The sequence below is a fragment of the Dysidea avara genome, chromosome 9 (assembly GCF_963678975.1).
Source record: "Dysidea avara chromosome 9, odDysAvar1.4, whole genome shotgun sequence".
Classification (NCBI taxonomy): Eukaryota; Metazoa; Porifera; class Demospongiae; order Dictyoceratida; family Dysideidae; genus Dysidea; species Dysidea avara.
In genome coordinates this window covers 34125033-34137440 of record NC_089280.1, presented here as the reverse complement: position 1 = coordinate 34137440, position 12408 = coordinate 34125033, and the positions used below count along the sequence as shown (strand labels likewise).

Below are 12408 nucleotides of genomic sequence, written 5' to 3'. Positions count from 1 at the left end.
ATGTAAAACGTGTTCAGGACTATTTGTTAACACAAGGTCTAGTATGTTACCACATGTATGGGTTGGGGATTCCACAAGTTGCGTGAAGTTAGATTCAAATATACTATCACAGAAGTTGTTGGAGATCGGTGTTCTGCCAGTGAAAGTTGCCCAGTTTATGTCCAGTAGATTGAAATCGCCAAGAATAAATACAGGGTTGGACAGGGTGGTAGTGGTGGCTAGGTAGTCGGATAGGCCTTGTGATAGTCAGCAGTGGCATTTGGAGGTGCATATACCATGCAAAAAATGACATCAGAATCATTAAAAGAGACATAAACGTTTACCACTTCAAGGTTTCTGGGACTTGGAATTTGTTTACTAGGTAGATTGTCGCTGATTGCCAGCATAACGCCCCCACCACGTGAGCCTCTGTCCTTTCTAAACGTTGTGTAACCCTGAGGTAAGATTTCAAGATCTGCAATGGCTTTGTGCAACCAAGTTTCAGACAGGCCAATAATTTGAAAATCAGATGCATATACAAAACTCTGGAAAAGGGGTAAGTTTCTGGCTGAACTCTCTACAGATGATTTGTTTGTAGCTGAACTCTCTACATGGTGGTTTCTTTGTAGCTGAACTCTCTACAAGGTGATTTCTTCTAGCTGATCTTTCTACAGGGTGATCTGTTAATAGCTGAACGGTTTATATGATGGATTCTTTGTAGCTGAACTCTGTACAGGGTAACTTCTTTTAGCTGATCTCTCTACAGGATGACTTTTTCTAGCTGAACTCTCTACAGGGTGATCTGTTCATAGCTGAACTCTATACAGGGTGATTTGTTTGCAACTGGACTCTCTACATGGTGGTTTCTTTGTAACTGAACTCTCTATAAGGTGATGTCTTGTAGCCGATCTCTCTACTGGATGACTTGTTTCTTGCTGATCTCTCTATAGAGTTATAAATTTCTCTATAGAGTTATAACATGTTTGTATAGCTGAATTCTTTACAGAGTGGTTTTTTTGATTGGTTGCAGAACTCTCCAGCTATACGGTGACTTGTTTGTACTACAGAGTGACTTGTTTGTAGCTGAACTCTCTACAGAGTGACTTACTTGTAGCTGAACATTGCATAAAGCAACTTGTTTGTAGCTGATCTAGATGAACTCTCTACTGGGTAGCTTTTTTGTAGCTGAACCCTCTACGCAGTGGCTTGTTTGTAGCTGAATTCTCTACAGAGTGACTTGTTGTAGTTGAACTCTCTACAAGGTGACTTGTTTATAGCTGAACTCGCTTCAGTGTGACTTATAATGTTCTGAATCTCTACAGCAACATATTTGTAGTTGAACTCTCTACAGGGTGACTTGCTTGTAGCTGAATTATCCATAAAATTAACTGTTTATAGCTGAACTCCGTACAAAATAACTTGCAATGTAATATAATTCTATAATGGAGTAAGTTATAAACGTAGCTGAATGCTCTATTATGGTGACTGTTCTATTAGAGTATCTCGATCTCGCATTTGCTACATTTAGTTGGCTTTGGAATCATAACCCAGTGGTTTGTAGTCCGATTCTTCTGTACTAATGCAATAACTTTCTATGATAATTATTCCAGCTACACACCGATTTTCAGCTCACTGCTCTAAGCGATTTTCCTGGTAGGTGTGAAAACTAATAGTTTTTGTATTCATAAAAAAATCGATCACGTAATCGTGACACAGGTTGGGTTTTGTGTCATATCTCGATGGCCTTTAACTGGATTCCTTTCAAACCACAAAAAGGCACTTTTATGATCAAGACACACGGTAGTGTGTCGTGCGGCCCAAGAAGCCGGCGTGCCACCCGTGAGTATATTAAAAGGAAGAAAGAAAACGCAATTTTCACACCTATGTAGCTCTGTGATCCCTTATCCGATTGGAACCAAATTTGCTAGAGAAGTGCCGGCCAGCAAGGGGAGTCTACACACCAAATGTGAAGAAAATCGCTCCAGCCATTTCCGAGTTTTTTTCTTCTTCTACTTCTTCATTTTGCACACTTCGCAAATCCACCATAAAACACGAATGCATGCTCGGATCGGGCTGAAATTTGGCACACTTAAAGGACTCATTAAGGCGGATCTCTGTACCAACTTTGGTAGGAATCCGATGAACATTCACGGAGTTATGACCGATTATTTGCGAAAAATAAGGTCGAAGGTCTGTCACGCCTACAGGGTAAACTCCTTTGAGAAATCAGTTGAAAATTGCTATGTAGATGGAGCAACCATCGTAGGAGTACCTTTGTGTGGTTTGAAAGGAATCGGGATAAAGACCACGGAGATATGACACAAAACCCAACCTGTGTCAAAATTACGCGATCGATTTTTATGAATAAAAATACTATTACAGTATTAGTTTTCGTGTCTATCAGGCAAACCGCTTAGAGCAATGAGCTGAAAATCAGTATGTAGCTGGAATAACCATCATAGAAAGTCCTTGCAGTAGTACAGAAGAATCGGATTACAAACCACTGAGCTATGATTCGAAATGCAACTACGTGTAGCAAATGAGAGGGGGTGGGGTAAAAGCGGGACGGGGACGAAAGGGGGTAAAAGCGGGACGGGGACGGGGACGAAGCCATGTTGACGTAGCTGTGCTCACGTGTCACTGAGAGATTTCTGCAATAAGCCATAGCTGAGAGCAGCATTCTTTACTTCAGAGGTGCTATTTATAATAAAGCTTGAGAAATTTAGCTACATTATACTCAAACTTACACAGACTTATTGTAACGGTGACTTAAATCAGTTTGAGCTACTTAGTATCTGCTGAGACTAATCTCTTTATGGATGACTCAGAAGATGGCTCGAATCACGACACAGATGACTGCACAGTGATTTCAAATGATGCCAATGGTGCCCTCGAAATGGAGGAGATTGTATCCTATTTAGAAGGAGCTGGAACCAACTACAAAGATTTTTTGACCACATCTGTCAAGCCACCCGTGCAACCCCGAGGAGGAACACTGATATTGTTTGATTTAGGCCCAGATGAATCTCAATGGGAGAGCAACAAAAAGAAGCTAAGGTATAGTGAGCTATGCAATCATGAACACATAGAATTATATCAAGAGTTATTATTAACTCTTACCTATACCTATATTGTTTGTGTATATTATACTGTGCTAAAATTACCTCTTTATCTACACAGATGTGACCAATATAGATGGGTCCATAAAGGCACTAGGACTTTTGACCGTGGGAATTATTCTGTGAAGAAGAAGACTGGAGCTATTGATGTAGCAGGGATAGAAAAGCAAACTGGTGATAACTCCTTCAAGCGGTTGGAATATTGGGGTATTGGCTCAAGCTATTTAATTCACTATCTGGGAGATCACAATGCATTTGTACCATGTGCACACCGGAACAGCAAGAAAAGTACCAAACCATTTGTACGGTCAGCACCTCACATTAAGGAAAAGGTATAGTGTAATAGTTAAGCATGAAATAGTTAGGGACCTGCCTATTATGTTCAAAATTTTGCAGGTTACTAATAAAGGACCAATGATGTCAGCACAGAAAGTTTATCAACAGTTAGTCAATGAAGATGAAGGTGGGCCTAGACATGTCATCAACACACCTAGAGACCAGAATCAAATCAAAAACTTCCAGAAAGATGAGAATCGCCAGTTCTGGATTTCACATGATGGTATTTACAACACATACCAACTATGTTTCCAGCTGCAACTGAAAGATCGTAAGGGAGAGCCCCAAAATTTTCTTCGAAATTTTCAAGTGTACCCAACAGTCTGTGTTCACATGGTACCACATCCTCTCTTGGAGAATTTAGAGATGCTTCTGAAAGTTTCCACGACCCCTGTAACCCTGCATTATGACACTGTTTTCAACATGGGAGATTTCTATCTGTCTACTCTAGTTTTCCAAAATGCTATTTTCAAGAAAGATCCTATCACACCAGTGGCTTTCTTTATCCATTCCAGGAGGTTTCAGGAAGACCACATGCTGTTTATGAAAACCATAAGAAAGTCACTACCTCTGCTTGCTTCAAAGAAGATTCTAATGGTTACTGATCGAGAATTTGATTTTTCTGATGTGTTTCCAATGTGTCTGAATGTTTTTTGTTGGAACCATCTAGAACGTGATTTGCATTTTTACTTGAAGAATTCAGCCAATTGTAAGCCATCTGAGATTAGTTATTATGCCAACAGTTTCAAAGCTTTGATGATTGAAGAAAATGAAGATGATTTCGACAGTTCCTGGAGCATCACCAAGGCTTCCTTTATGAATCCAACTGTTCTGAGATATTTTGAACAAAAGCTTTTGCCAGCGTTTAAGGAGCATTCATCCATTTGGAAACTTAGAGAAATGGGGGTTTCTGATCCAGAGAATGGGCTAACAAATAATCCATCTGAATCCATGAATGCTGTTCTCCACAATCTGCAGCAATGGAAACAAGTTCCCCTTGATGTTATCTGTGTATCTCTATTTCATCTTTCAAGCTATTACCAGCGAGAAATTATTAGGGCTTACCATCTTTGTGGTTCATGGCAATTGAAAGAAGAACTCTCTTACTTGCAGCGAGATGCCAGTCTAATGCCATTCTTGCCAAAAGCAATAGACCCCAAAGAAATTGTGGCCAAAGCCAGGGATAGAATTTTACCATCTTATGAAGAAGCCAGCCCTTGCTCTTTTCGTGATGACACTACTGCTTCAGTATCCAGTGACAAAGCCACTTGTAAGCTAAACAGTCAGCTAGCATTGGCACGAGAAGCAGTTCATGACAAGCGAGTTGGTTTGACTGAAATGGGATGTTGGATTGTAAGAGGTGCAGATAATGAGACACCGTATGCTGTCCGACTGTTTCCAAAAGAGACTTGCTCCTGTCCTTCAGTGAAAAAATGTTACCACATAATTGCCTGCAAGCTAATGATAGGGCAGGACATCAGTGACCACACCAAGCCTAATATGACACTGTTTACTCAGAGGGTGAGACAGAAGAACAAAGAAAGACCTTCTGGTAGAAAACCTCCAAGAAAAAGAGATTTTGACCAGGTTGCTGCTAATAGTAAGTTTATAGTATTTCCAATAGATGTGTACATATTCTTGTATTTCCATATTACAGATGTCAATGACAGTGAAGGTGAAGGTGAAACAGTTCACAATAGCCATCAATCAATGGAACAAAAGGATGGCCGCAATATAGGTAGTACATCAATTGTTTTGTCATATATACATGTATAGGTACTACCATTCAACACAGGCACAGACAATACTGCAGCTGGAAAAACCAATCACGTTGTTAGCCAACCTTCTAAGAAACACCGATGTGCTTCCATAGCAGGTCAGTTTATTATTAGAATATGGACTACATACATAATGTTAATATATAATTTAATTGTGAAATTAGAACCAAGTCAACCAACCACCTGCACTGAGGCAACTCCTGATCTTGATGAAAGTATTACTGAAAATGTGGAGAATGAAGGTACATAGACCCATACTTTAATGTTCACATGCTATGCAGTAGCTAAAATGATAATGCTGAATGATGTATTTCTTATCTTCATTATGATTGTAGATGTCAACACCAACTCAAATGTGGAAGATCATGAAGATCGGAACTGTATCTTGAATAATTCTAATGGTACGTGAGTTCACATGCATAGTACACTTATCCTAATACTGTCATAATTTCACACTACATAATAGGCAGCAATCACAACATAAGCAGACGGCTTAGTGACTATGTTTCACACACTTGTTTGGCATCTGAAGGTATACTTACACTCTAAAATGATTATAACATGCATACTTATTGCTCTGATCTGATGAGTGTACTTTGATTTTAATTTGTTAACAATAGATCTTAAAAGATTTACCAGAGTGAGTGAGTCACCTTATACTTCAAGAATATTACGGGAAAGGATGAGCAATGTTTCAGCTTCCAGAGACTTTGCCTGTTGCGATTCTACCAAGTTTAAGTGGTCTAGTATTCTGAAAAAGTTGCAGAAGATGTATCCTAAAACACTTCTTTGTCCACATGTCTGTAGAATAAGCTTGAAAGAGGTATGTACAACAGTTAAAAGACATGTACGTAGATGATTTTGCATTTGTTTGTAGCAAATTGCTGATTTAGTGGTGGGAAAGATAGTAGTTGTCCAGACTATGAGAAATAACCAAGTTGCATTTCTTAGACGGCTTCCTGATGAGAATAATGTACCAGCAGTTCAGGTGATTATTATACATATTACACATATAATAGCTAAATGGTCAAATGAAATTAGTCAAAAGTACATTTCATGCACAGGTGATTTGTACATATGATAAACCAGACATCATGGAATTGAATTATCATGCTGGGACAGCTTGTCGTTCACTTGCTCATGCAGTTTTAACTGTCTACACTGGAGTGAAATGCTGTAAACCAAATGATGCCGATGCAGTTACAGCAGTGCTTCTCATTGCGACATGCCTGGATGAGAATTTGGACCTAGCTAGAGCTTATGTGAATCTTCAAGACACATCACAATACCTCCACAGCTTCCTAAGCTTGAAAGCTCCAGATGTTGGCACAGTACACCTATCTATGCAACAAAAACAGTTCTGCCAGACTACAATAGATCATGTTAATCTCTACTGTTTCTGCCAGACTCCTTGGATTGATGGGTCTACATCAAGAGTAATTTATGGAGATCACCAAAAGGAGTATAAAGCGTATCAATGCAGCAGATGCGAAGACTGGTTTCATAAAGCCTGCCTGAATGCTCTTGGCATACCAATACCTACACGCAAAAGTGATTTTATTTGCAGTAGATGTATCATACCAGCAACTATTCAATGGCACCATCGAGAATTCACCAACACATGTACATCAGACAACTTTCTGACCATCTTTATGTTGTACTGCCTACAATACCCAAACTTCACAGAAAACCTTGGCACTGATGACATGGAAAACACCTTGAAGGCTTGTATCACATTGATGAAAAGAAAAAACATCGAAGAAGCAAAGTCACTTGCTCTGAAAGCAGCACACAGTAGACTCAATTTCACCAAAGCTGATAATGAAAAGATCGATTGCTTTGGAACGGAAGAGAATGCTTTTCTGTGTTTAATCTCACATGTATGGAAACTGCAGGTGTCGCAGCAATGCAAATCTCAATACTGTCCAGCCAACAACCCAGTGAAAACAGGCTACCAAACAACATTCTCATTGCCTCCGACTCTGTGTCCATCCAATGTTCAGAGAATCTTTCCAGTTCCAGGAGATGACATGGGATACTGTGGATCCGAGTTCCCTAAGAAACCACCTCGGAAAGCTCCTTATATTCTCAGTGACAGGATTAATACCACAGAAACTATCAAAACACAAAACAGTAGAGAGAAATTCTATTCCTGCAATGGAAAACCAAGAGTCCTTTCATCTGGTTTCATGAACAAGCATCCATGGCTGCTTCCTATTAGCATCGAATCTCTCAGCCTTCATCAGATCAACTGGATGCCACTGTCCATCACTGTTTACAATTATTGTTACCAACTTGGTGGTTGCACGATCAACACTGGAGGCCACTTTGTTTCAATTGTGTTGTGGCATGGACGACCATACTTTTATGATGGCATGAAATCAACCAACCAACAGCGTTTCATTAAATATAACCATGAAATGGTTTTAAACTTAGAAAACTGCACAGGATCATATGCATATTATTTTCTGTTTAGCAAGTAATCTGTTTATTATTGTTGTTTTATCCATGTATAGCTGTATTTTGCGGTATGTATAACCTGTATACATGGTGGAAAACTGGTATTAATTTCTAGGCAGTATCATTAATGTATGGAGAAAAGGTTATAATCAGGATCAAAATCACATAGGCTCCCCTCTAGCTATATGAGGGTCATTATTATTTACCATTACTGCAATACAACTTCACTTTGAAGGATACAATACATATATATAGATCAAAAATACATTAGCTACATAAAATCATACAGTATTTAATAAGTACAAGTAAAACTGATCAAGAGATGGGGAGTTTACAATGTGGTCTGGTAATTTGTTTGACTATAAAAAAAGTTATATCGTATCAAGACTTCAATGAATAGTATTATAGGATACTTTTATTAAACACCATCAAATTATGATGAAACAACTACAAAGTAAATGCAAGTCAATCCTCGGACAACATGCGACCGCACAACTGACCGAAAATGAGGACAGCACACAGGCACGGCAAAGAGTATTTACAAAAACTAAACTTACAAAACAGGTTTATTAACTTCAACTTGAAACAGGTTAGCTGTCCACTCATTAAAATAGCAACAGAAGAATATTTGCTGAGAAGCAGATATTGAGGCTCTGGCCATCCTATTTATTATTGATTGTATGCAAATATTATACAGTAGAAATCACTATAATTGTGGGAGGGGAATAGCTAGTTCAGTGACTGAAGTGCAATCAGGCATAGTGCTAGCACAACTATACTCTCAGTATATAAGAGAGGGAATACAGCATCCATAATGAACTAGCTATTTATAGCTATGGAGGCAGAACTAGATTTAGGTAACCCCGTACAGTGATCTAACTCTAAAGTCACTTTGGTCCCCGTCCCCGTCCCGCTTTTACCCCCTTTCGTCCCCGTCCCGGTCCCGGTCCCCGTCCCGCTTTTACCCCACCCCAATGAGAGATCGAGATACTCTAATAGAACAGTCACCCTAATAAAGCATTCAGCTGCATTTATAATTTACTCAATTATATTACATTGTAAGTTATTCTGTAGGGAATTCAGCTACAAACAAGTCACCCTGTAGTCAGATCAGCCAGAAGAAGGTACCTAATAGAGAGTTCAGCTACAAAGAAACCATCATGTAGAGAGTTCAGCTTAAACAAATTGCCCTGTAGAGAGATCAGCTAGAAGAAGGTACCTTGTAGAGAGTTCAGTTACAAAGAAACAATCATGCAAAGAGTTCAGCTGCAAACAAATCACCCAGTAGAAAGTTCCGCTATGAACAGATCACACTGTAGAGAGTTCAGTTAGAAACAAGTCATCTTGTAGAGAGATCAGCTAGAAGAAGTCACCTTGTAGAGAGTTCAGCTACAAAGAAACTACCATGTAGAGAGTTCAGCTGCAGGCCGGCTTTGGGGTATACAAATACAAAAAGAAGTGAAATCTAATCCAAAACAGCCAAGCTGTAAAAAAAGTGCGGCCTATGGTGAAAAAAGATGTGAAATCCAAGGTGGCGGCCAAGAAATGGCTGTGATGGTAGGTTAATGGTAAAAATTTTAATAATGACAATTCAGGTGAATTTTGTGCCAAGACCAAGCAGCACCAAATTCACCTGAATTGTTGTTATTAAAATATTTACATAAAACACGAATGCATACTCGGATAGGGCTGAAATTTGGCACACTTGAAGGGCTCATTAAGGCGGATCTCAGTACCAACTTTGGTAGGAATCCGATGAACATACACGGAGTTATGACCGATTATGTGCGTAAAATAAGGTCGAAGGTCTGTCACGCCTACAGGGTAAACCCCTTGGAGGAATCAGTTGAAAATTTATATGTAGATGGAGTAACCATCGTAGGAGTGCCTTTTTGTGGTTTGAAAGGGATTGAGATAAAGACCATGGAGATATGACACAAAACCCAACCTGTGTCAAAATTACGCGATCGATTTTTATGAATAAAAAAACTATTAGTTTTCACATCTACCAGGCAAACCGCTTAGAGCAATGAGCTGAAAATCAGTGTGTAGCTGGAATAATCATCATAGAAAGTTCTTGCAGTAGTACAGAAGAATCGGTTTACAAACCACTGAGTCATGATTCGAAAGGCAACTACGTGTAGCAAATGCGAGATCGAGATACACTAATAGAACAGTCACCCTAATAGAGCATTCAGCTACGTTTATAACTTACTCCATTACAGAATTATATTACATTACAGGATATTCTGTACGGAATTCAGCTACAAACAGTTAATCTGATAGACAATTCAGCTACATGCAAGTCACCCTGTAGAGAGTTTATCTAGAAACAAGTCACCCTGTATCAGCTAGAAGAAGTCACCTTGTAGAGAGTTCAGCTACAAAGAAACCATCATGTAGAGAGTTCAGCTGCAAACCAATCACAACTCAGCTACAAACAAACATGCCCTGTAAAAAGATCAGCTAGAAGAAGTTACCTTGTAGAGAGTTCAGCTACAAAGAAATCACCATGTAGAGAGTTAAGCTGCAAACAAATCACCCAGTAGAAAGTTCAGCTATGAACAGATCACCCTGTTGAGAGTTCAGATAGGAACAAATCCTGTAGAGAGATCAGCTAGAAGTATCACATTGTAGAGAGTTCAGCTACAAACAAATCACCCTGCAGAGAGATCAGCTAGAAGAAGTTAACTTGTAGAGAGTTCAGCTATAAAGAAACCACCATGTAGAGAGTTCAGCTGTAAACAAATCCCCTGTAGAGAGTTCAGCTAGAAACAAGTCACCCTGTAGAGAGATCAGCTAGAAACAAGTCATCCTGTAGAGAGTTCAGCTAGAAGAAGTCACATTGTAGAGAGTTCAGCTACAAAGAAACTACCATGTAGAGAGTTCAGCTGCAAACAAATCACCCTGAAGAGAACTCAGCTACGAACAAATCGCCCTGTAGAAAGATCAGCTAGAAGAAGTTACCTTGTAGGGAGTTCAGCTACGAACAGATCACCCTGTAGAGAGTTTAGCTACAAACAAATCGCCCTGTAGAGAGCTCAGTTACAAAGAAACCACCATGTAGAGAGTTCAACTGCAACAAAAATCAATCACTCTGTAGAGAGTTCAGCTAGAAGAAGTCACCTTGTAGAGAGTTCAGCTGCAAATAAATCACTCTGTAGAGAATTCAGCTACAAAAAAATCTCCATGTAGAAAGATCAGCTAGAAGAAGTTAACTTGTAGAGAGTTCAGCTACAAAGAAACCACCATGTAGAGAGTTCAGCTGCAAACAAATCACCTGTAGAGAGCTCAGCTAGAAACAAGTCACCCTGTAGAGAGATCAGCTAGAATCAAGTCACCCTGTAGAGGGTTCAGCTAGAAGAAGTCACATTGTAGAGAGTTCAGCTACAAAGAAACCACCATGTAGAGAGTTCAGCTGCAAACAAATCACCCTGTAGAGAACTCAGCTACAAACAAATCGTCCTGTAGATAGATCAGTTAAAAGAAGTTACCTTGTAGGGAGTTCTGCTACAAACAAATCACCCTGTAGAGAGTTCAGCTGCAAACAAATCACCTGTAGAGAGATCAGCTAGAAACAAGTCACCCTGTAGATAGATCAGCTAGAAGAAGTTACCTTGTAGGGAGTTCAGCTACAAACAAATCATCCTGTAGAGAGTTCAGCTATGAAAAGATCACCCTGTAGAGAGTTCAGCTAGAAGAAGTCACCTTAGAGAGAGTTCAGCTACAAAGCAACCACCATGTAGAGAGTTCAGCTGCAAACACATCACCCTGTAGAGAATTCAGCTACAAACAAATCGTCCTGTAGAGAGACCAGCTAGAAACAAGTCACCCTGTAGACAGATCAGCTAGAAGAAGTTACCTTGTAGAGAGTTCAGCTACAAAGAAACCACCATGTAGAGAGTTCAGCTGCAAACAAATCACCTGTAGAGAGTTCAGCTAGAAACAAGTCACCCTGTAGAGAGATCATCTAGAAGAAGTCACCATGTAGAGAGTTCAGCTACAAAGAAACCACCATGTAGAGAGTTCAGCTGCAAACAAATCAGCCTGTACAGAGTTCAGATACAAACAAATCACAGATCAGCTGGAAACAAGTCACACTGTAGAGAGATCAGGTAGTATAAGTTACCTTGTAGAGAGTTCAGCTACAAAGAAACCACCATGTAGAGAGTTTAGCTGCAAACAAATCACCCAGTAGAAAGTTCAGCTATGAGCAGATCACCCTGTTGAGAGTTCAGTTAGAAACAAGTCATTCTGTAGAGAGATCACCTAGAAGTATCACCTTGTAGAGAGTTCAGCTACAAACAAATCACCCTGTAGAGAGATCAGCTAGAAGAAGTCACTTTGTAGAGAGTTCAGCTATAAAGAAACTACCATGTAGAGAGTTCAGCTGCAAACAAATCATCCTGTAGAGAGTTCAGCTATGAAAAGATCACACTGTAGAGAGTTTAGCTAGAAGAAGTCACCTTTTAGAGAGTTCAGCTACAAAGCAACCACCATGTAGAGAGTTCAGCTGCAAACACATCACCCTGTAGAGAATTCAGCTACAAACAAATCGTCCTGTAGAGAGACCAGCTAGAAACAAGTCACCCTGTAGACAGATCAGCTAGAAGAAGTTACCTTGTAGAGAGTTCAGCTACAAAGAAACCACCATGTAGAGAGTTCAGCTGCAAACAAATCACCTGTAGAGAGTTCAGCTAGAAACAAGTCACCCTGTAGAGAGATCATCTAGAAGA

At 39.6% G+C, this 12408-nt stretch overlaps 1 protein-coding gene across 1 annotated transcript; it reads left to right on the top strand.

Moving 5' to 3' along the window:
• Positions 1-2794: 2794 nt before the first annotated feature.
• Positions 2795-7826, top strand: LOC136267695 (uncharacterized). Its single transcript, XM_066062844.1, has 11 exons — positions 2795-3036; positions 3160-3430; positions 3495-5034; positions 5092-5172; positions 5230-5310; positions 5377-5454; positions 5548-5613; positions 5679-5744; positions 5833-6035; positions 6090-6200; positions 6277-7826. The coding sequence occupies exons 1-11, from the start codon at positions 2795-2797 to the stop codon at positions 7693-7695; spliced, it is 4158 nt and encodes a 1385-aa protein (XP_065918916.1). The 3' UTR covers positions 7696-7826.
• The last annotated feature ends 4582 nt before the right edge of the window (positions 7827-12408 follow it).

Coding starts and splice junctions, on each gene's coding strand:
- LOC136267695 (XM_066062844.1), top strand. CDS start 2,795: ATGGATGACTCAGAAGATGGCTCGAATCACGACACAGATGACTGCACA. Junction 5,455..5,547: donor TGAAAATGTGGAGAATGAAG/GTACATAGACCC, acceptor TTATGATTGTAG/ATGTCAACACCAACTCAAAT. Junction 6,036..6,089: donor GTAGAATAAGCTTGAAAGAG/GTATGTACAACA, acceptor ATTTGTTTGTAG/CAAATTGCTGATTTAGTGGT.